The 25,580-nt window shown below is 42.3% G+C and overlaps 1 protein-coding gene across 1 annotated transcript in view; it reads right to left on the reverse strand.

The window, feature by feature from the left end:
• The window catches only part of CHGB (chromogranin B), a 42,608-nt gene that overhangs the window by 5,609 nt on the left and 11,419 nt on the right, over window positions 1-25,580 (reverse strand). The window contains 5 exon segments of the mRNA XM_035006521.1: window positions 2,811-2,904; window positions 3,418-3,464; window positions 8,729-8,836; window positions 8,839-8,876; window positions 24,372-24,735. Coding sequence (XP_034862412.1) covers window positions 2,811-2,904; window positions 3,418-3,464; window positions 8,729-8,836; window positions 8,839-8,876; window positions 24,372-24,735 — 651 coding nt within the window.

Raw genomic sequence — 25,580 nt, forward strand, 5'->3', positions numbered from 1 at the left:
TAAGAGCCAGTGCAGCATTGAAGCAGGTGGGGCCGTCCAGGTCGGCACAGGTGAGCAAGGAGGCTTTGGGCAGATACTGACATCATTCTGAGAGTCAGTTGACATAGCCCTAATCAGACAAGATCTCAGCTTTCCAGGGTGGGGGCTGTGTCACCCCTTTCCTACTGCCTACTGGTCAGGAACAGAGTATTTTTATTTTTTCCCAGTTAAATCTGTGCTCCCTGTAGCAGCTTGTGCCTTAGTCTTAGAACTTCCTCCTAAATTTAGCTTTAAGTCCCCGCAGGTGAGATCAGAGGAGGACTGTAATTAGCAGCACATAGTCATTGTCAATCTGATAAACCAAGGTGTGAAGCTTATCCTTACTTTCCAGTAAAAAAGGGGGAAATGTACCTTCTATCCTTAAGTCTCTGTTGCAAGGATGACCAGATTAACCTGGACAAACAGATTCTTTTACCTGTTAAGAAATTGGGCTATGTATTCCCTAAGGTCTCTCCAAGCTGTAAAACAATGATTCTCCTCTATTCCCCTAAGTGCTCATTCACTCAACAAGTATGTGCTTGCTCCACAGACACTCTGGACAGAATGGGGAGTGGAGATGAGATGGGCTAGGGGCAGGAGGGAGATTTCATCCATCCAGCTGGCTGAAAAGCTCCACCAGTCTTCTGATCAGTTTAAGACACATCAGCAGGAGAGAAAACTAGAATTGGGCAGAAGCCACAAAGTGGTAACTCAGAGGTGAGTTCTGGTTGGCCTAAATAGCATTTTTAGTCATTTCAAATTCAAAGGCAATACTTAAATACCAGGAGATATTGCTTACAAATCCAAATTTTAACTTCTTTTGAAAAATCCAAATCTGATAACAAAGTCTGTATTTCTCCACCAGTAGGGTTGGAAGTGAGAAATATCTGCCCCCCACCCCCCTGCAAAGGGACATGTATCCTCCAGTTTGTGAGTCACTTCTTATCCTGCCTTATACCCTATGCTGTCTGTCTGGCCTTGGCTGCTGAGTCTGCAACCAGGAGGATCTCTTAAACCCTCCCAATCTCAGCATTGTATAGTTCTCTGGGTAGAGTGTCACCAGGGTCCTTTCTGAGAGACATGAGTCATTTGATTTTAACCAGTTTCCCTGGGTCTCTCTCAACAGACATCTAAAGACCCCAAGGCACAGTCTGTGTTAAGCAGAGGCTAGAATCACTATGGCCACAACCTAAAGGCTGAGTCTGATCTTGGCAGGCAAGCAGAGCCCTACATTCAACAGCTCTTCCTAAGCAATCACAGTTCTTTGATGACCTACTATGGCAGACCCCACACTTCTGCATCCATCTGGTAAACGAGGGAAGGGGAAGGGAGATAGTGAGACAGGTTTGCCCAGAGGAGCTGCCTTTAGTCTCTGCCTGAAGACTCATTCTGTCTGAATTTATTCCCTGTAATGGCTGGAAAAGAAGTTTGGGGAGAAATTCAGAAAGATATGTATGCTGGGATTGGTAGGGAAGCTTCCTCCCACTATTCATGGGGTCTATAGAGGCTCAGGTCCCCACATCTGTGATTACCCTGAAGCCCCCAATGGTGGATTGAGTCCTGCCAGGTTACTCTTTTGGTCAATTGCCAATACTTGTTTTTACCATTTTATGCATGATGGCTCATGTGCGGCAATAGCAAGAGAGTAATATCTTGCAATGGGAGATTTTGGAGGTGACAGGAAAAACAAATCCACTATTCCCAGCCTAACTAAAAATTTAAAAGCAGAGAAGGTGTTGAAGAGAACAGTGTTTTGGATTTGACTGAATCAGGTTGACTTCATGCATAGGATAGACGGCATAGTTTTTGAAAAACTGATCTTTCATTGTCAACTCCCAGTGGATACCGCTTGCATTTCTGTTCAATTTTTATCTTCAACAGAAGTTGATTGTATAGAGAACGCATCCCACTCTAGATTCAGAAGGTCACTGCTCTGACTCACCGGCTGCTCCTCTTGTAGCCTCCCCCTTCCAGTTCTCCACCATTTGGTAGTACCTCCCATTCTAATCAGCTCTAAATTAAAATGGCCTGAACAGGGGCGCCTGGGTGGCTCCATCATTAAGCGTCTGCTTCGGCTCAGGTCATGATCCCAGGGTCCTGGGAATTGAGTCCCCACATTGGTCTCCCTGCTCGGCGGGAAGCCTGCTTCTCCCTCTCCCACTCCCCCTGCTTGTGTTCCTGCTCTCTTTGTGTCTCTCTCTGTCAAGTAAATAAATAAAATCTTTAATAAATAAATAAATACAATGGCCTGAACAATCTGTCATGTAAAGAGGCCAGAAGTTTCCAAGTCATCCTTCAAGCTTCTAACTTCTCACTGTCAGAAGAGCAGAAGGCAAAGAATAATTTTAAGATCTCCTTCTATCCTTTCATCTTCCAGCATTCCCAGAACACTTAACTCCTGCGACCTAATCACAAACGAGCACTCCCCACACTTCCCTCCATTCAAGTGAAAGCCTGTTCTAAAAATCCAAACTCTGGAACTAAGGAATTTAAGAACTGATAGCTATCTCAAAGGCTGTCATTGAGTTCAACTCCCTCATTTTACTTTGAGAAAATAAGCCCAGAAAGGCAAGAGGTCCTTCCCCGTGGCCACACAGCTATGAAGTGGCAGAGTGGGACTAGAAGCCATTATCTTCTATCTCCCCAGATCCTAGTCTAATCCGCACTCTTCCCAATTCATTATGCCCTCCCCTGCGCCCTTTCATTTGGAGGTAAAGTGGAAGGTGTAGTGGAGGGAGTGGGAGAAAGGACCACTTGAGGGACAAAGATCTCCTGCAGTGTAGGACACTTACTCTTTTTCAGGACTTGGCGACACTCTGGGGTGATGGGTGGAGCGCTGGACTTCGACAAGGCATTTGAGAGGACCTCGATGATGCAGCGAGTCACCTGGGGGTGGGGGAAACCCAAGAGCACGTTGGCAAAAGCTGGTGTCACTGGGATGAGAGACTAACTCAACCCAGAGCAGCTGTAGCAAGAGGCTTGGCTCTGTGGCCTGTACTGGTATGGGATCCTTGGGGCAGAAATGTAGATTTACAGGACCATAGTGAAATCTCAGAAGCTTCTCCACAGAACAGTGCAAAACAGCATCGGGTCAAGATTACATAAGAGACGAGAAATAAACACCCATTTCTTGCAGGTTGGAAGGAAAATGGTGATGACAGCTATCCTCCGGGACACTAAAGACATCCAGGAAGGAAATGAGAGCCCAGGGCAGGAGGGACATTCTCTGCCTCCGTCCCCTTAGGGATGAAAACCTAGCTTTGTAAGACTCTGTTGTAGGTTTCCTGTTGCTGTCATTTGTTTTTGTTTTTTTTGTTTGGTTTGGTTTGATATGATAAGGAGTGGGAGAATCTAGCATCTAGATAAAAGTCTAGATTCTGGACTTCCAATTCAACTTACCATTTCTTCATTGTGGTTCCTGTTATCCACTGGCACAGAACTGACTGCTTTGAAGGAGAAAAATAAATGGGAAGACTTTAGTTGATTTTTGGAAGCTGTGTGACCCCAAACTCACAAAATCACCTCCACCCTCTGCACATTATATGGAGAGAGGGGCAGAGTCACAGCTGAGCAGAATGGAGATAGTTGAAGAAGATCGGTCCAGGAGCCAAAATTGCCCCAGTGCGCTCTCTCTCTCTCTCTCTCTCTCTCACACACACACACACAGCTGTTTTCCCTAGCAATGTCTTAAACATGATTTGGAAATGAATACTGTCTAATATGCAGTATAATTCAAATCCACATCACAAAGAGAGCTTCTGAGATACTGACAATGTTCGGTTTCTTTTTTTTTTTTAAGATTCATTTATTTGAGAGTGAGAGGGAACAAGTGGGGGAGGGGCAGAAGGAGAGGGAGAGAATCTCAAGCAGACTCCCCGCTGAGCATGGAGCCCGAAGCGTGGCTCGATCCTACGACCCTGAGATCATGACCTGAGCCAAAACCAAGAGTAGGACCCTCAACTAACTGATCCACCCAGGTGCCCTGGCAACGTTCTGTTTCTTTTTTTTTTTTTTTTAAGATTTTATTTATTTATTTGAGAGAGAGAGAATGAGAGAGAGAGAAAGCACATGAGAGGGGGAAGGGACAGAGGGAGAAGCAGACTCCCTGACAAGCAGGGAGCCTGATGCGGGACTCGATCCAGGGACTCCAAGATCATGACCTGAGCCCAAGGCAGTCGCTTAACCAACTGAGCGACCCAGGCGCCCGGCAACGTTCTGTTTCTTGATCAGGGTACTGATTACACAGATGTGCTCAATGAGTGAAAAATTCATTAAGCTGTATACTATGATCTGTGTAGTTTTCTAAATGTAAACAAAAAGTTTAAAACCTAGTTTAAATGAAACCAGGGTACCCTCCTCAACTCTTCTGCCTATCCAAAATGGGTAAAGATTTGTGATTCCCTCTACCTATTCCTGCCCCCAAGAAAATATCCCTCCCAAAACTCACTTTATTTTTGAAGACGTGCTTGTGATTATCTTATATCACTAATTACTTCATTTTTACCCCCAGTCCTTTGTCTGAACAAGGTTGCTTACGCATCTCTATCAGTGTTGCATTTCCCTTTCCCCACGTTGTCTGCAGCCATGAGTAAAGAGCAGGGGAGTGATCTCATTCTTCTAGTACAGCATCAATTCTGTAATATCATGTACAAATAGGTGTTTAACAGCTGGCTAATGAGGATATTTTAAAAGAATAAATTTTAGGGGCGCCTGGGTGGCTCAGATGGTTAAACGTCTGCCTTCGGCTCAGGTCATGATCTCAGGGTCCTGGGATCGAGCCCCGCATCGGGCTCCCTGCTCGGCAGGGAGTCTGCCGCTCCCTCTCCCTCTGCTACTCTCTCTCTCTGTCAAGTAAATAAATAAAATCTTTAAAAACAGAAGAATAAATTTTAATTTATTCAAATTAAGTTTCTTGAGACTCTGCTTGTTTTATTTTTTATTTTATTTTATTTTATTTTTTTGAGACTCTGCTTGTTTTAAACCAGTGATTCAAATGCCTTTGTCTTCTTAGGATATGTTTCAGGTGCTTTTAATTTTCCAAAGCCATTTTTTTCTTTCAAAGCTGCTTTGATTCTTTCATCTTTCACTCTGACTTTGTTCTGTCTAAGCCCTTTCCATTGGAGAAGCTAAAGCATTTACATGTAGGCCCATCTCCACAGTTCTCCTGGCATTCCCTGGAGTAGACAATTGCTATTATAGCTGAAGAAGCTCAGTGCAGAAAATTCTTCTAGATCCCTGAGCAAGAGAAGAACTAGCTGGAGCAAGAGCAATACTCTCAGACATCAGAGATGAAAGCAACTCAAATGCAATTTATTTTTAACCAGCAACCTGACCTCTCCTCACAAAATATTTGCTCTCCAAGCCTTCTTAACTGCCTGCCTCTAATCAATTACAGATCATAGAGCTCAATCTCGAAATAAAACACCTATTCCATGTACTCACCTTACTGAATTTTCCTTTTTAAAGCATGGCCGGGGATCTACTTCAATTGTTTCAAGAAGCCCAAAGCTATCCAGCATGTTAAAATCATGTGTAAACTGTTTGAGAAGTGGTTAACAAGGTAAGAAGACCCCACGATCTTCCTGAAATTTAGTTCAAACAAGATCCAGATGGCCTGCCTTTGGCACCCAGGGTCCAGTATGCTGGGCCATTATTTTATCCCCCAAATGGCTATTATTTGGGAACATTCCCACTCTGGCACTTATTCTTTGCACCTGAATCTGTAAAATTCTGTGGAAAGAAATAACTGAGAGAATTACTCCTCTAATAAGCTAGAAGGTGCCTTTTTAAAATCTAGCTTTACTAAACCTTCTTTGTAATGCAGTTTCTTGCTAATAACTCCCCCCCCCACTAATGTAAAGTAGGTACTTTTATTAACTACTGACATTGCCTAACTATTAACAGTCATCAGATTTGGGCAGAGATAAATATTTTTCTTTTTTTTTAATTTTTAAAGGTTTTTAAAATTTATTTGTCAGAAAGAGAGCGCACAAGCACAAGCAGGGGAAGCAACAGGCAGAGGAGCAAGCGAGGAGCCCGATGTGGGACTCCATCCCAGGACTCTGGGGTCATGACCTGAGCAGAAGGCAGATGCTTAACCGACTGAGCCACCCAGGTGTTCCGAGATATATTTTCTTTATCACTCTAAACAATTTATAGCTCATGTTTGTTATTGCAGGACAGTCCTGTTTCTCTGAGACTCTTCAGGCCTGTTTTTGATGGAAAGGAGCTGAGGTCTCCTTATAAAAGTGCATTATGCATCTTGGTGAGACACCTAAGTTCGACTGTATTTCTTCCAATAGAATCTGTGACAGCAAAGTAATAATCAAAGACATGTTGATTCCCCTAAAGTAGCTTGACTTATTTTTGTATAAATTAAGATTCAGGAGGCACCAAAGAAAACCCAAAGATTATGATAAAAGTGAAGTAGTCAGATGGTAGAAAATCTTCAAATTATATTGTATGATAAACCTGAGAATAACTTCCAGAGTATTATATATCACAAGACTGTCAAACTAAGGTTTGATTCCAGAATAAAAATGCAGCTATAGTTTAAAAAGTTAAGCAACCTCATCTGAATGCAGAAACTATTTTACCCAGTATAATATGGATATCACAGAGCTACTTCACTCATATTAATTTTTTAGAGTGCCCAGTAGCTACTGTAGAAAGGTATGGATCTCCCTTCAGAAGCTCTTAAGGGTAGGAAATGAACCAGATGGTTTCCTGAGGTTTTCTTCAGCCCTGTGATTTTGCTAAATAGCAAACTTTGCTTGAAGGTTACCATGTTTCATTTCCAGGCATTTGTGGAAGGTGGGAATGGGAAATGACTGCTAACGGGCATAGGTGTTTCTTTCTGGGGTAATGGAAAACTTCTGACATTTGATAATGATTATAGAATCTGTGAATATACTAAATTATGCACTTTAAAAGTGTACATTTTATGATGTGTGAATTATAGCTTGATAATTTTTTAAAGAATATAATCTCTCAAAAAATAATGTCTCTAATTTAGCCAATATTAAAATATGAACCCTTCTTAAAATATTCTCTTGCATAAAGGAGCTATAAATATTTTACCACTATAGTAAAATAAGTCTCACAAATGACACTGTTTTGTAGTCTAAAGCACAATGTATAGCATAGCTATAGCATTTTAAGCAGTTTCTTTTTGAAAATATTTTTGACTGGAAAAGACTCTAAATATTCATTTAGTTTTCTTTAAATTAAGAACATTTATAGGCAATTTATAAGAGTGACAAGAACGTTAGAAAATTCTGGGAGCACCTGGGTGGCTCAGTCGTTAAGCGTCTGCCTTCGGCTCAGGTCATGATCCCACGGTCCTGGGATCAGGCCTGGCATCGGGCTCCCTGCTCAGTGGGAGGCCTGCTTCTCCCTCTCCCACTCCCTCTGCTTGTGTTCCCTCTCCCGCGGTGTATCTCTCTGTCAAATAAATAAATAACATCTTTAAAAAAAAAGTTAGAAAATTCTGAATGTGTGTAGCTTGCAATAAAATAAATTACCATTGGTTTTCTTTTTGTGTCTTTATATTTGGGATCCAGCAATTGCTGTCATTGGAAACTTCATATTCATGGTTGGCAATACCTCAATTCCAGTTAGGAATCTCAATCTCAGATAAGAACAATATCCTATGAGGTTATTAAAACAGTAACAGAAAACCTCCAGTTTAATCTGGTGGTAGCATATTTACTTCCCTGGTAAATGGTCTAGTGATTTTACTTCAACACACACACACACACGCACGCACACGCACACACACACGCACACACACTTTTCCAAATCTCCAGAGATCATTTCTTCAAGATTCATAGTAGTTTGAAAGATTAACCCTACAGTCTTCCACACATAAAGAGACACTGTCAAATATCTACTACTTAAAATTACATCCTCCCGAATTGACTAAAATGATGTTTTGGTTTTTTGTTTGTTTAGTTTTGTTTTTACTTCTTCAAGGATATCTTTGTGGTTGTTTTATAATTGTTATTTTCCTGGAGTACAAAAGTCAAAATATCTACTGCAGATTCCATTCATACTTAAAAATGGATGAATTTGGGTATGAAATTACCTCTCCCCAGAAATGGAACTATAAAATACAAAAAAAATTACGTTAAACTTGTACATACATATACATAAAGACACACATATAGAGGAACATGTTAAGAAAAAGATATGATATCTTATATACATATGAGACTTATTTTCATCTCATCATGTTTAAATAATAATGATAATAAAGGAAATTATGCAGGTGCCAACTAATATCATAGTACATGTACTCTGGTGTCTCCATAGTTCTCTGGCTTTAAAAAACCAAACAAATACTTAATTCCAGTTACATATTAAGATTTTAGCAGCATCTCTCTAGCCAGGTAGAGAGAGCATGACATTTTAGAAGTGAGCACAAAGTGTGGGGTTTCCTTGGAGGCGCAGGCACGTTTTTCTCTATCTACAGGAAAACTCAGATATGAAAAGACTGAGACTCTTCCGGTTGGGCTAGGAAGCCCTCTGGCTTTTTCCAAGTCAGACGATGAAGCAGGGAGTTTCAGAAATTAAGAATCTCAAGCAAGAAGGAGAAACCTTCCACTCAACCCTTCCTCTTCCCCCAGTATCTACAAGCTGGTTTCCCAGCGGCCGGAAGACCGAGGCTGGCGCTGTCCGCGGTGCTGAACAGCCGGCCGAGCCCACTCACCGGCCACCACCGCGGCTCCCAGGAGGCCGAGAAACACCGCCGGCTGCATGGCTCCGCTCGGCCGAATCTGCACGGAGAAGAGGATGGCGGCTGGACCGGTGAGTGAGATGCGGGCAGAAGGCGAGATAAAGATGCTCCGGGAAAGCAGCTGTGTGTCCAGGTCCCCGCGGTGTGGTACGGTTGACGCAGGCCCCGCTCTTTTAAAGGGCAAGCCGGGCCGCAGGGCCAGGAGGGGTGGGAACCCAGGAGGCGGCGCCCCCTCGCTAAGCCCTGACGTCACGAGCTCCCCCACCCCCGCCCCGGGCCGCGGCGCAGGTAGGAGGAAATTTAAGGGAGTCCAGTCTCCTGGGTGCTTGGGGTCTGGAGCGGGGGTGGACAGTAAGGCGCACGTAGGAATGAAGGGGTGAGGGAAGGTAGTGCAAATCTAATGCAAGGGGAGAGACGGAGGCCCCTCTTAGATTGCCCAGGCTTGTTCCTCATCTCACTCCACCCCACCTCCAAACCTGAAAACGTGTGTTTGAGGCTGTGTATGGTGTGCGGTTTTGTTGAAAGTGTATCTAGGACTAAGGCTGGTTTGTGTCTTCACTACCTAGCCGAGAATAAGACTCCTGCTAACTAAAGAGGACTAAACGGTGGGGGGACATGGAAAAAGGAGTGATGGCTTTCAAAATAAAAGGTGCAGCTGGAGAATATGGAGCCTGCTGTTGCTTCAAATTTTTAGTCTCAAATCCGTCTACCTACCTACCTACGTACTATTCGTGATTTTCTCTCTTTCTTTCTCTGAACACAACATATACATGTGGTAAACAATTTTTAAGTCAGATGGTACAAAAGGGTTTACTATAAATGTCTGCCTTCTACTTCTATCTCCTCAAGTTCTCTAATTACCCTCTGCAGAGTCTATACTACTTAACCACTTTCTGTTGTTTAGGCTTAATTTATCTTGAAACATACATAGCTGCAGCTTCTTTTGAATGGCTGCTCTATTATTACATTGACTGTATTAACTAGAATTTATTTAACCAGTCCACTTTGTGATAGGCATTTATTTAGGTTGTTACCCTTTGGCCTTTAATTACTCCTTTATAACAGAGCCCTAGTGTCAGGTAATGGAATAACCTGCTTGTAGAATCTAGTAAATCCCATAAGCACTGTGCATCCTGTCTTGCTTTAAAATTGAAATAGGAAGGTATTTCGTTATGTGTGAAAGGAAGGTGAAAACATCTTCCAGGATATTTTTAACGTGAGTTCTCTCAGTCTAATGAGGAATCAGGAAAAAAAAAAAGCATGCAAGTCCCTACACCAAAGAGAAACCATCCAGAATCTTCTCTGATAACATAGGCTTTGGGGAATAGAGTGAAACTTCATTTGGGGTCTTTTTTAGGAAAGGCAGATGTCTTCATGCACAGCTAAACGGAAGTTTCAGTGTCTTTTTCCTGAAAATCAATGAGGCTCAAATCCTTTAAGCATGCATTACATCTTTTTAAAGAGGCTGGGAATTATTTCACCAAGACCATGGCCACAGAATATTTAGAAGAATAGTCTTGAAAAGGATATCAGTGGGACAATTGGTAAAATTTGAACAAGATCTGTAGATTACATAATAAATATTGTATCCATGTTAATTTCCCGATCTTGAGAATTGTACTGTGATTATGTAAGAAAATATCTTTGTTTTTAGGAAATGCATGTTGAAGTAGCTAGAGATAAAAGGTGTCATATGTACAACTTACCCCCAAATGTTTTAGAAAAAAACAGAGATAGAGTTAGAGAGAGGAAAAGAGGGAATATTAAAGCAAACAGGGCAACATTTGGGAAACTGGGGTGAAAGGTATATGGGAATTTTTAATACTATTTTGGATTTTTCTGAAATCTGATATTATTTTAAAACAAACAGAAAAGAATGTTCTTGGCACAAGAGAGTCTGTATAAAACCTCTGGAAAGAAGTGGGTACAGACAAAGAAGATGTTAAGGGAAGACTGGCCCTTCCTTGGGTGCTGATCTGGGAGAAATTCCTTAGCTATTTTTGAAATTATATAAGGGTTCCAACTGCTGTTTAAAATACACTGATTGCCAATAGTACTTAGAAATTGGCAACTTCCAAGAGCATCTACATTCCAGTGTTTCAGCAATTTCCCTTTTGTCTTGCTCTCTTGTAAAGCACAGGGTTAAAAATGTTAATGTCATCTTGTGGCTTCTCAGACAGGACTTGGGCTGAGTTTATTACTCATCAAGAAAAGTCTTTTCATTATTGTGAATTGACCCACAGCCAGTTCCTATATTCAGACTGACCTTTCTTAGTTCTCATTATTTTACAAACTTTTTATTATTTTGCCTCTCATATTTAGATCTCCGTGTACCAGGGGAAAAAAAATAAAAGCTTTTGGAAGGAGCATTTCCAAGGAATTATTTCAAAGCAGGATGACAGAGGAAAACCAATATTTTCCTTAGGAACCGGAGCTTAGAATAAACCTGGCATGAGTTAAGGGTACAGTCACACTTTTTACCACATTGCCACTTCGTTGTCCTGAGAATTTTTTATGGAAGTGACCATCCTTTCTCGCCTACTGTGTAGTGTCACTGAAAAAAAAAAAAAAAAAAACAACCCTAGAGTTCATATGTGCATAGGTATGTTTCTAGACTCTTCCAGAATACTGATCTATTCTGTCTCATTGGTCTATTTGTTTATCCTTGGAGCAGTACCACACTTTCTCTACACCACAGCTTTTTAATAAGTCTTGATATCTGGTGAAAAAGGTCTTCCCATCCTGTTTTTCTTCTGGAGGGCATTGGTTATTCTTGGCCTTTGCATTTTCATATAAATTTTAGAATCAGTTGCCAATTGCCATGTGACAAATCTGTTAGGATTTTGAGAAGAGTTGCATTAAATCTATGGATCCATTTGGGAGCAGCTGACATCTTTACAATATTGGGCAGACTTAGCTTTTTGATTACTGATAATGTTTTGGATGTAATCTTATCTCAAGTAGTATAAAATACTATTACCCTAGGAAAAGAAGAGAAGCCATAGGGAAGAGCATTTGTCAGGAATGCTCTCAAAGAAAAATTAAGGAGGAAAACAAATCTCCTTTAGGAAGCAGGGTCCAGAAAAAAGCATGGTTTTGTACATGGCTCCTGAAATAGATTATCCATGAGGGTCCAGCCAGGAAAATGAAACCACTATAAGGAATTTAATAAAGGAAATAATACACAGGGATTAGAAAACCTGAAAGAGCAAATAGGGGAACAAGAGGAAGCGCAGAGATTAGTAAATGCAGGCAGCTGCTACACCCCTAAGGGAATGGAAGGATAAAGAAATGTTGTGTCCCCACTGGAGCCCAGAAGCTTGAGCCACTTGGTAAGAGTGGGAAATTCTGCAGGCTAGGAAGGTGGAATTTGGGGCCATGGAGGAGGGGTTGTCTGGTAAGAGCCGGAAACACAGAAGAGAAGCAGCCACTGCTGCCAATGCAGCATTCTCTTCCCAAGGAGATAAAGGGGGAGAACTCTCTTGGCTTCTCTTTTTTTTTTTTTAAAGATTTTTTTATTTATTTGTCAGAGAGAGACACAGCGAGAGAGGGAACACAAGCAGGGGGAGTGGGAGAGGGAGAAGCAGCTTCCCGCCGAGCAGGGAGCCTGATGCGGGGCTCGATCCCAGGACTCTGGGATCATGACCTGAGCCGAAGGCAGACACCCAACGACTGAGCCATGCAGGCGCCCCTTGGCTTCTCTTTTCTTTCAGTGCCTGTGCCTCTTATTGGCTGAGCATACCTGGGTATACTGACAGGGAAGACTGAGCAATATGATTTGCAAGGAACAGTACCTTCAATGATACAGAACAGAGCAAAGAACCAGAAAGCAAACAGACATACAAATGGCATATAGGTCAAACTAGCCCACCTAGCAATACAGGTACTGAATTGAGGTTTTCTCTCAAAACTCATTAATTAATTTCATTTGCATATATAAATGCTTACTACGTGTCAAGCACTGTGGTACATGCATATTTGCCTAAACAGATTACATGGTCAATCTCAACATCAATGGCGAAAGGAAATATACTCCATCTACTCTAGCAGAGTTCATCAGCCAGCCAGGAAGGGAAGGTGGGAGCGGCGTGGGGTAGACTACAGGTCTGCAGAGGAGGGTGAGAAAACAGGGCATGTCAGGAAAATGGCAATACCATGGAAACTGCTGCCCTGCAAAATCTACAGAATGCTGAGATTTCCCCCCAGATTCCCAGATCTCTCTGAGGTGTGTGTTCCACAGAGGCTCTGAGAGTTTCCCAGTGGGACTAAGCTTTAGTGATCCACAATGGAACGTTCCTGAGAGCAAGCTCTTTGGGGCTGCCTTTCCTTCCCTGTTTTACTTCTCCACTCCTTGTCTCTGTTTCTTACAATTATCTCCAAAATAAATTATTTCCAGTCAGATTTTTTGTCTCAGGGTCGGCTTCTGGAGGAAATTGAATGATGACACATATATTCACAAACCTATTACAGGCTGTTAAGTAGAAATTTTCATATGTCCAACTTTTGGCTGAAGCCTCAGAACCAGAGAACATGGGTTTTAAGTGCCCACACGTTCCAAAGAGAGGAGTCAGGCACATCTCTCCAAGACTCACTAACCCAGGCACAGTGAATTGGCACAGGGGCTGTCAGAACTAGAAATGTAAAGGGGACTGGTTGGAAAAAGAATCTATTTGATAGGGAGCCCTGCACTGTTTCATGATGGTGCTTCCTACCTCAGCCAAGTGAGAGACCCCTTGAGAACAGTTCACAAAAAGTGCGTTTGTTTGCAGGATGGGAGACTGACATCTCATTTCCTGGCTGGATGCTTGCTGAGCTGCAAACACCCAAAGACTTCCCATAATGCTGCTAGAGGAGAGTGGGAAGGAGACCATAGGGCAATTTTATTTGAGAGTTCAAGAGTTAAATGAAGATTGAGGCAGTGGGAAGTCAGCTGAAGCAGCTTGCAAACTGGGGAGAAGGACAGTGGCTGGAGCATCTGTGTATCTAGAGATCTGCCCTGGGCCAAGTGGACTGCATGGAGTGTTACTGGTCTTGAGTCACCAAAAAAAGGCCCCTGCTTGGAGGGGAAGAATGAAGGGGGGGAAATCAGAGGAGGAGATGAACCATGAGAGACGATGGACTCTGAAAAACAAACTGAGGGTTCTAGAGGGGAGAGGTGTGGGAGGATGGGTTAGCCCGGTGATGGGTATTAAAGAGGGCATGTTCTTCATGGAGCACTGGGTGTTATACACAAATAATAGATCATGGAACACTACATCAAAAACTAATGATGTAATGTATGGTGATTAACATAATAATAAAAAAAAGAAAAATAATGCAAAGATTTATCAAAAAAAAAAAAAAGCCCCTGCTTGATGGAGCAAAGGAACCCAGGGATGTACTGATGATGGTAGCTGAGGGATGTTGTGAAAGGTCAGACAGGGAGCATCACGTCTGTCAGGGATTGGTGGAGTGAGGAGGTTACCGTGGAGGACTCTAAAGAATCGAGAAAGGTCTCTTGTGAAAGGACCAGCAAGCATCTGGAGGTACCCTGGAGAACTACAGAGGACACTGGTGACCTCTGACCCCTTCTCAGTCTTCTTTGATCTTCCGCCTTGTTCCAAACCAGACGGAGCTGGGTGGAGGGGGCGGGGAGAGGGGGCGGTTATGATAGGAAAGAAAGAAAAAGGAGAACAAAAGAACGAGCCACCTTTTCCTCTTTTCCATGATTGGTTCTGAGTCAGGCAGCAGCTGGGCGCCACAGGAGCTTTGAAGTGGGTGAAAAATAGAAGTCTGGACTGTTGTAACAGTCCAGAGTTAATGAAAAGCTGTTGTTCCTGCCTGAGAGTGTGTTCAAGGATCAGGAAAGGAGATTTGACAGAGCATGCTTGAAGGCAGTTGTGAAAGAAGGTTGAAGCTGTTTCCTGAGTGTACCTTCCAAGTTCAGCGTGTTCAAAATGATATACATGTAATATAAGATTGAAAAATGCTTCCACATTGTTTACAGATATGAGTGCCGTAGTATAAGAGGGAATGTTCCAACTGGACCAGAAACCATGAGGAATCCCCAAAAGATAGAAGCAGATGGGTTCAGAGTGAAGGAGAAAATTCACAGCCCCTAAGAGAGAACTAAGGCAAAAGATCAGATGAGTTTTGGAGTTCCTCCAAGACCAGAAGCAGGAGGGAATCTGTGGGTCACCGCTGAGGGGTGTGAATGGGTACCTGGTAGAAGCACTTGGGTTGTATGGCCCTCCCTTCCTCCAGCATTTGTGCCAAGCAGCTGGTAGCAGAGATGGTAGGACCTGCATCCTGTTCTGTTGGGTTCTTCCCTTCTCTTGTAGCAACTTCCCTACACCTCTGATTTCCTTGATGCCCACAGCCTCTTTGTCCTCTTCCCATTAAAAAGCCTTCTCTCTATGGCACTCTTCATAGGAATTTTTGAAATTTGGTCTCATTCCCAAATATGTATTTCAATTTGTGGTATTTCCAGCACCAAGCCAGAAATGGTGCTCAGAACCTTGAAGTCACACCAGCTTCAGGCCAGCATGGCTGTTACTGGACCAGTCCTGTGCAGGGTGTTCTCAGGTCTCCCTTTTGGGATGTCTGCTGAATTCCTCTGACCCTTCTCTCCGCACTCATCCTTAGGAGTCAGGAAATGTAAGTTGGTTCTGCCTCTGTGATTCTGAGAGAACTGGCAGACTTAATAAAATCCTCTTTGCTCTAGGAGGAGGCATTCTTCTGCTGATGCTGAATTTTTAATTATTTATGGTGACTATTAGAGCACATCAACTCCTAGGCAGGCCTCTTCTCTACAAAAATGTATTCTGTGGATGTGAACTCTGGGAAAACTCCATGTAGGCTAATTTCGGCTTTACACCTATGAATATTCTATTTCCCAATCATTCATAATGGTCCTTGAGGAGCCATTACTATTAAGTAAATATATATAGTCCCAAACCTCCCAGGATGTAATTGCCCATATTTTTGTTCTGGGTAACAAAGATATATATGTATGGTGGGCCGCTTCTCATAAGTTTTATTGAAGGATTGCTCTCCCTCTCCTCACTCTCCCCTAGCTGCCTTTTCTCTCTTTTGTACTCACTCACAAGGCTGAGAAAAGATCACCAAATAATATTATATTGCCATATAAACATGGTACTCCCTGAAACTATACAGTAACCAATGGATGAGCCACTCTCAACTCAATCTTTTTGTCTTTCAGAAGGCATATGATCCTATCAGGTATGAAAATAAACATTGGAACACTTACTGGATTTGGTCCTTTCCCCCTAAAAGTGTAGTGGAGGCAGACTTCATAGCTAACTTAGGAAGAGAGAAAGAACCTTTGCTGGAATATGACCCAAGGGACAAAGTGGTACCCTAGGTCCTGCAGACTAAAGGCAGAAGCTCAGGGTTCATTGGGACTCAATCTACTGGAACATAGGCCAGTTTCTTGTCCAGGGGAAGCAAAAGGGCATCCAGAAGACCTCACTGAATCTCTATAGCCTAAGGAAATGTTGAAGATAGGTCAGAGCAGCACAGGAGTTGTCTCAAAGGAGATGGTTTAGTCACTGAAAAGTGAACCTGAATTCCTCAATTCCTGAATTCACCCAAGGACTCCATGAAATGGTTAGACAACATTCTTCAAAATCTAGAGCAATGGTTTGTTTGCATAGTAATTCAGTGTTTTATTATGCTACTCGGGACACTGTTTTGAAAGTGGGGATGTGGAGGGAAAAAAAAAAACAACCCAGGAAGAGTATATAAGAGGCAGAGTATCATACACACAAGTCCTACTCTGCTCTCTAGGTAAGCCCACACGGTGGTATTCTTGGATGCTGCTACTTCTTGATTTGGAGGAAAAGGGCACATAGGAGGTAATGCAAGCCTCAGAGCAGGCATCAAAATGCCAAGTCAGTCAACGGCCCCCAGTCCTCTCCTTCCCGTACCCTTTTCCATTTCTCCTTGTCTCTCCAGATGAAAGAGAATCCAAAAGAACTTTGGGAGGTAAGGCACCATGCTCTGTCTTCTTGTCATTCTGCTCTAGAGTAAGCATCCAGATAGCTTCCATCACCTGCCTGTCTTTCCAGTATGATTAACATCCACCATACCAGATCTAAAAGTGAAGAGTGTAATTTGTATAAAATATGCTATTACAAAGTGCTAATGAATGCTGGAAGACTCCAAACCGGTATTACTCCTGGAACCATTTCAGAATAACTTGTCCCTAAAGATATCTGAGGGGAGGGAGTCCATGAGTGGAATTTCAGCACAGTGCAGTTTCCCCAGAAACGCACTTCAGTTACGAACCTTCTCAGGGTCTCTCAGTTCATACATTACCTGTGAGCCATGGCCCACTCAGTAGACCAACTGTGCTCTTGGTGCACATGAAAACAGTAACTCCCATGATAACATTCTTGGGATTGGGGACTGCTGCTGAAGTGGACATTTATGTGAACATTGCAGAGTGGGTGGTGCTTTGGAAGACCTTCCAGAACTTCCCAAGGGGGTGCAAGTCTTTTTTTTTTTTTAATCTCTGTACCCTGACAGCATCTGGCCCAACCTTACCAGGGGTGAGGAGGTGTTGATCTTGAAATGCCTTTTGACTGCCTCTGTTGTTTTCTGTCCACAACTCACATACTTTACCTTGTGCTCAACCTTGAGCGTAACTCACATGTTTTACTCTGTGTCTGTGGGCTCAGCCTTACCTGAGTCCTTGGACCTCCCTTAGCCTCTGCTAAGAGAGATACACAGAGTTCAACATCAGGCCATATTTCTTATTGGTCAGGCCCAATCTGGAATCTGACTTCTTGTGACTGGTCTTGTTTCTGATTCATCGCTGATCTTCCTGAGCCACCTCTACTACAGCCCACGGTTATATGATGCATGGTAAGAGTTTGGGACCTCATCCTATTAAAGGATGTCTCCATACTTTCAGGTGCTCAGCCACAAACCTTAGAGTCACCCTTAACTCCTCTATTCTCTCACATCCAATAGTTGGTCTTTTGGCAAATCCTGAAGACTCAAACTTTAAAATATGTCCAGAATCTAACTGCTGATTTCCAACTCTAACTCATGCCACCACTGCTGCAAGTCACCATCTTCCCTCAGCTAGATAAACGAATGGCCTCCTCACTGGTCTCCCTGCTTCTCTCCTTGTCTCTTATTAGTCCATCCTCCATACTGCAGCCAGACGGAGCACACTAAAATGTCTATTCAACTCATGCCATCGCTTGGTTCAAAATGCTCCAATGTTTCCCATCTCGTGCACAAAACTAGAATCCTTACACTGACCACCAGCCCTTTATGATTTGGCCAGCCCTCTCTTACTTCTCCTGCCATGCTCCCCTGTGCACTGTGCTCCAGCCATGCTAGTTTCTGTACAGTTCCTAAAACATGCTAAGCATTCTTCTGCCTCAGGTCCTTTGCATTTACTGTGTCCACATACAGAGCCAGAGATCCACATGTTCCTTCCCTCCTTGAGAGCTTTGCTTCAATGTCACCTTTTCAGTGAGGGCTTCCCAAACCTTCTCCCTCCCCTGTTGCAGGTATTCCCTATCCTTCCTTCTGCCTTATTGTTCTCCAAGGCACTTATCGCCACTAGTAAAACAACATACGTATTTTTCCTTATTTGTATGCCGCCTACGTCTTCTACTAGAGTGCAAGCTCCATGAGGGCAGGGCTTCTTTGCCCGTTTCATTCTATACTCTGTTCCTAGTGCCTACAACAGTCCTGGCACATAGTGACTGCTCAGTGCATATTGTTGAATGAATGAATGATGCACAACCAGATGTGGGAACCATTGTTAGGGAAGACGTTCAAGCAACAGAAAGGTAGGTGGTCTGCTTTGGGCGATATTAAAACTACAACATTGTTTAATTTTAAGAAGAATATACTGAGTGCCTGCTGTAAGCATGGCACTGAGAAAGACAAAACAAGATAGAGGTCCTGACCTCTTCCCTCAATTTGACAACTGAGCACCTGCTGAGTCTGACATTGTGTGAGTTGTTGGGACTCAAGGACTGTTAGTACATATCATAACTGTGTTCCACAAGCCTATCAGGAGTTCAGAGGTGCAAATAAATAATTATAATCCAGGGTTCTGAGTGCTTCCTTAGTAGATGCAGTAAAGAATTCCAAAGGTTGTCAGGAAGGCCCCAAGCCTTCCACTGGAGCTGATTTTGAGCTGGCTTTTAAGTAAACATATGCCAGAGAAGCTTGTTATTTCCTAGGATGATGAATAACATTAAAGACAAAACAGCAGTTAAAGGCAGTGTGCCACTCATGCTGGAGCTGGCTTGTGCTAGTTCATGAGAGTTGACTGTTTCATTTGCAGGAATTTCAAGAAGAGTTGGCTGACATCACATTGGCAGCTTGAACTCAGCCATCGTGGGAATATTACAGCACAGAAACCATATGTATATATGGTCTATATGTATATATATGGTCTCTCTCTCCCTCTCTCTATATAGCAGGTCTTCCCCTGCCCAAAAGAGCTGGTTGCTAAACACTCACGAACACACCACCAGGTAAAGAACAGACACGATCCCATGGTTCACATGAATGGATGGTCATAGTAGATGTCACAGTCAAAAACAATACACTTAGGCAATAGTAAATGAGCTAGGCCTTCCCAGTGGGTGAGACTTGGGTTTGCCAAAGTGAATGTACTGGGTGAAATAATGTCCCCCCGCCAATTCATTTCCACGTGGAACCTCAGAATGTAACCTTATTTTGGAAATAGGGTTTTTGCAGGTGTCATTAGTAGAGTTGAGGTGAGATCAGACTGGATTAAGGTGAGCCCTAAGTCCCGTGACTGGTTTATCAGAGGAAGGAGAGGGAGATTTGGATACGGAGACAGAGGAGATCTGGGAAGAAGGCATGGGACAAGAGACACAGAAATTGAAGTGGTGCAGACACAAGCCAAGGAATGACCAGGACTGCTGTCAACCACTGGAAAGTAGCAAGGGGCAAGGAAAGATTCTTCCCTGTAGGATTCCGAGGTAGTATGGCCCAACTGACCTCTTGATTTTGAACTTCTAGGTCCATAACGGCGAGACTATGAATGTCTGTGGTTTTAAGCCACCTAATTTGTTACCATATTAGGAACCAGGTTACCATATTGGGAAATTAATGCAGAACTACATGAACAAAGAGAATGAGAGGGGATGTGTACGAGATGACTGAAGGAGTGGAAAAATAAGAACTGTTGTCATTCATTTACTGAGGGCCTTTCTATACCTCCTCCATTCCTGTGGTGTGCTGACTGTGTCAGCATAATTTCTGTCCTTCTCAGTCCCCTGTTGCAGCCTTCCCTATCCTTCCTCCTGCCTTTGGTTCATTAACCTCATTTTGAAAATAAGAACATCAAAGTTCAGAGAAGTTAAGTGACTTGCGTAAGAACACACAGCTTATTAATGACTTAAAAAACAAGTGTGTCTGGCTTTTAACGCTCACCTTCCTTCCCCTGTGACACTCTACCACTTTGATATTCTCTTCCAAGTGGGCAAGAACCATCCCAACATCTCAGGACCCTGGGGTGGCTCAGTTGGTTAAGCATCTGCCTTTGTCTCGGGTCATGATCCCAGATCCCATGATCCTGGGATCGAGTCGCACATCTGGCTCCTTGCTCAGCAAGGAGCCTGCTTCTCCCTCTGCCTGCCGCTCCCCCTGCTTGTGCTCTCACTCTCTCTCTCTGACAAATAAATAAAATCTTAAAAAAAAAATAACCATCTCGGGCTCCCTGCTCCGCGGGAAACCTGCTTCTCCCTCTCCCACTCCCCCTGCTTATGTTCCCTCTCTTGCTATGTCTCTCCGTCAAATAAATAAATAAAATATTTAAAAACATAAAAATAAAAAAATAAGAAAAAAAGAACCATCTCAACATCTCAAATGATAGAGACAGTGATGTTAAAATCAATATTTAACATCAAGGAAGCAGGGCTAGGAGACATTAGGATCCAAGCAGAGTTCAACACCTTTTGCCCTGCCAAGATCACCTCAATCTGGTAGAAAGATTCAGATGTCATTAAAAAATAGAATTTTAAATACCCACAGACATGCTAAGAAAAATGCTATAAGAGAACTGAGACCATTTATGTGGGAGGAAACCACCATCACAATCAAAAGAGATCCAAGCAGCTGACATTTATGTTGGTTAGAATCTCTTTTTTTCCCCCCAAATCATGCCTTTTATTTGGCACCCTGGTCTGAAGTTGAAAGAATAAAGATCTAGCTACTAGAATAGTAGGCAATAGTCACACAACATTCCACACATTTGTACACTTTAGAGAAGCTTTCATTTAAAAATAAAAATAATTTTAAAAAATAATAAAATAAATAAAAATAAATCCACCAGAGTTATAAGGGAAGATCACATCGAACAACTGTGGTTATACTGCCAATGAGTCCCCCTCCCCCCACCTCTAGTAGATTCATGTAAAAATGTTCTGAGTTATATAATATGAGGATTGTGTTTGAATTTGCATATTGATAAGGATAGTCAACCAATTATCTTTTTTTTTTTTTTAAAGATTTTATTTATTTATTTAACAGAGAGAGACACAGCAAGAGAGGGAACACAAGCAGGGGGAGTGGGAGAGGGAGAAGCAGGCTTCCCGCCAAGCAGGGAGCCCGATGCGGGGCTCGATCCCAGGATCCCGGGACCACGACCCAAGCCGAAGGCAGACGCTCAACCGACTGAGCCACCCAGGCACCCCCAACCAATTATCTAATAAAAGAGAACATTCCTAACATAAGTGCAATAATGGAGTGGCGGGGAATATAATGAGTTCTATACGTTACCTTGTGTACAAAAACACAGTCTTCATACGAGATATAATTTTCTCATATGGTTACTCAATTTATTAAAAGTCTAACATTAAAAATACTGTCATTTTGCCTACTTGGTTTTTATTTTTTAGAGAGAGAGACAGACAGAGCACATGTGGGAGGGTGGGGGGAGCAGAGGGAGAGAGAGAATATTAAGCAGGCTCCACACTCAGCCCAGAGTCCGATGCAAGGCTCAGTCCCACAACCCTGAGATCACGACCTGAGCCAAAATCAAGAGTCGGACACTTAACTGACTGAGCCACCCAGCTGCCCCTTGCTTACTTGGTTTTTAAAAAAATTATTATTGAGGAGCTGCTGAGGACTGTTTCCATGAGGGAATTCCTTCCCAGCGTTTCTTAGACAATTTATATACTTTCCAGATATCAAATTCTGAGACAAATTGAGAAATTGGGAAAATAGGAGAAGGTATTACAATTCTCCTGTGAGAATTAAAGCTTAACCATGAGCAGAGAGATACCACTGGTCTGAAGAGATCCATTGAGGGGATCCACTAAAAGACCAGGAAGAGCTTTGTGCTCAGCATGAAATCTGCTTGAGATTCTCTCTCCCTCTCCCTCTGCCCCTTCCCCACTCGTGCATGTGCACATGCGTGCTCTCTCTCTCTTTCTCTCTCTAAAATAAATAAATAAAGGGGCGCCTGGGTGGCTCAGTCATTAGGCATCTGCCTTCGGCTCAGGTCATGATCCTGGGGTCCTGGGATCGAGCCCCTCATCGGGCTCCTGCTTGGTGAGAAGCCTGCTTCTCCCTCTCCCACTCCCCCTGCTTGTGTTCCCTCTCTTGCTGTCTCTCTCTGTCAAATAAATAAATAAAATCTTTAAATAAATAAATTAAATAAATAAATAAATCTTTAAAAAAAGAAATCCATAATAAAGAATTTCTGATTTTTTACTTCCAAGTCCCAAAGATTAATATGTTCTTGAGAATTTAGAAACACTACAATGAATGAGGATTTAAAAGGGTAATGAGAGTCTGTTTTGAAATTTTGCCTAGGGCCCATCTTGTTCCTGGAGGAAAACTAATGGTCTCCAGGAAGCACAGGTTTCTACAGGGAAACAAAGCTATTTGGTAAAAGTCACAGTCTACGGAAGCCACAGGGATTTGCTCTTGTTTGTCTTATCTCCGTGTTCTCAATTTCACCTGGAAACATCATTTCTCTTTTGTCTTGGCTTACAAGTCAGCTTATGTGCCTAAGGAGGCTTAAGTGAATGTGGTAGCTGAGGTGCTGTTTGGTCCAGAATCCAAGGTCTTTTAACTACTCTGTGGCCCAAAGCACTCAGCCAAATAGTAGGATCTGTGGCTTCCATTGTACAAACTACATGTGTTCCAGCTCAGACCATTTCATGTGGAACCAGATGTGATCAAACCATGTCATGTTCTCAGCAATGATTGCTCTTTTGAGAATAAATTATTCTCTATCACCCTATTAGAGATAACGGCATCTACACCAGATGCCCTCTGGTCCTGGGGGACTGGCAAGCAAAGAGAGGGCATGAATGAAATCCAGCAGGCCCATGCTTCACTTCTCATTTCAATCCAACTCAAAATGGAAGCCTCTTTGGTTTCCACTACTAGGAACCAAAGTTGTCCTTGGAAACCAGGATAAAGCCAGCAAAGAGCTCATGCCTCTTACACTTTAAGGAGTGTGATCGACAATGGTCAACCTCTGTTCCACTCACATTTTTTTTTAATTTTTTTATTGTTATGTTAATCACCATACATTACATCATTAGTTTTTGATGTAGTGTCCCATGATTCATTGTTTGTGCATAACACCCAGTGCTCCATGCAGAACGTGTCCTCTTTAATACCCATCACCAGGCTAACCCATCCTCCCACCCCCCTCCCCTCTAGAACCCTCAGTTTGTTTTTCAGAGTCCATCGTCTCTCATGGTTCGTCTCCCCCTCCGATTCCCCCCCTTCATTCTTCCCCTCCTGCTATCTTCTTCTTTTTTTTTTTTTTCTTAACATATATTGCATTATTTGTTTCAGAGGTACAGATCTGAGATTCAACAGTCTTGCACAATTCACAGCGCTTACCAGAGCACATACCCTCCCCAGTGTCTATCACCCAGTCACCCCATCCCTCCCACCCCACCCCCCACTCCAGCAACCCTCAGTTTGTTTCCTGAGATTAAGAATTCCTCATATCAGTGAGGTCATATGATACATGTCTTTCTCTGTTTGACTTATTTTGCTCAGCATAATATCCTCCAGTTCCATCCACGTCGTTGCAAATGGCAAGATCTCATTCCTTTAGATGGCTGCATAATATTCCATTGTATATATATACCACATCTTCTTTATCCATTCATCTGTTGACGGACATCTTGGCTGTTTCCACAGTTTGGCTATTTCCACTCACATTTTTGTATGTGGTCAGAGGAGGAGAGAATTAAAATTCTCATTCTGATATAACAAGTAGGCTCTGAGCTGCTAATTAGGTATACAGGTAGATGCAGAAATAAAAGATGTACATCATATAGACATGGATGTTGTCTGTGGTGAAATAGTAGATATTGTAAATGCTGTGATGAGGCTGTCCATGACACAGAAGTAAATGCAGATGTAGCTGATATCTATATAAATATAGATGTACATAGAGTAGCTGCCAATAGAGATGTAGATGGGATTGGCAAAGCTTTAAACAAGGATGTAGTTGATGTGGATGATAGATTAGAGTTTCTCAATGTCAGCACTATTGACATTTTGGGCTGAATAATTCTTTATTACAGGGGCTGTCCTGTGCATTGTAGGATGGTTAGCAGCATCTCTGGCCTCTACTCACTAGATTCCAGGGACACGCCTTTCCTGCCTGGAGTTGTGACTATCAGAAATGTTTCTGCATGTTGCCAGATGTCTCCTGGGTACAAAGTTGTCCTGGTTGAGAACCACCGACTTAGACAATGTAGATGTAAACGTCAGGTAAACATTGATGTGGATGTGAGCATAGATGGAGACGATGCAGATGATGAACAAGAAAGTGTAGCTGTAGGTAATATAGATGCAAACATAGATGTCGGTAAAGAATATGTAAAGACAGACGGAGGAGATGATGTAAGAGGAGATGTAAATGCTATCGCTTTGAACATAGGTGTAGATGACATACGTGACATGGCTAATGCTGATGGTATAAATGTAAGTTGTATGATCTGGGGAGAAAAATGCTGGTGTTGATGATGATGATGATATAGATTAGGTATAACCAGTGTTCAGGTATATGAGATAGATATCTAGATAGATCAAAATAAAAAGAATTTTCCCAATGTGAATTTAAGTTTTTTGAAGATGAGGATCATATCTATATATATTGATAGCTCCCAGAGCAATTTGGAGGTACTTATGAACAATCTATTGATTGTTTAATTAGTTCTACCCATTAAGAGCCAATAAAGTTATCTCTTATATTCAAGTATGTTTTCAATTAAGAAAACAGATTGTCTTCAGGAGAGTTTGTGGTTATTTAAAACTCCAAGTTATAAATAAAAGTATGTGGGTAGACATTTAAATACTCAAAACATAGCCTGCATATATTTTCCCAACATTTTGTTATGAAAATTTTCAAACATACAGAAGACTTGATAAAAATTTACAAATAAGACCTATATACCCACCACTTTACCATTAACATTTACTCTACCATTAACATTTACTTCACGATATATAAAACATTTACTGTACATTTACTATACTATATACTTGTTTAACTCATGTCTATCCATCTGTCCATCCATCACTCCATCTTATTGGTTGATGCATTTCAAAGCAAGTCCTACATGTGTTTTTCACTGATTCCCTAGAAGACTAAATTCCCCAAATACTACTTTTGACTTCCTATAATTACATATTGTCACCTTGCCTAGGACGGTCATAGGTCACCTGGGATGTTTTGCAGAATAAACCTTTGTAGAACTTAGGAGATCAAGACATTTGTTAAAAATTTGAAGCTGAAATTCAAGCAAGGTGAGACACTGAGAACAGGCAGGCTGTGGCATTT

This window comes from Mirounga leonina, unplaced genomic scaffold, assembly GCF_011800145.1.
Source record: "Mirounga leonina isolate KUSES-001 unplaced genomic scaffold, KU_Mleo_1.0 Mir_150, whole genome shotgun sequence".
NCBI lineage: Eukaryota > Metazoa > Chordata > Mammalia > Carnivora > Phocidae > Mirounga > Mirounga leonina.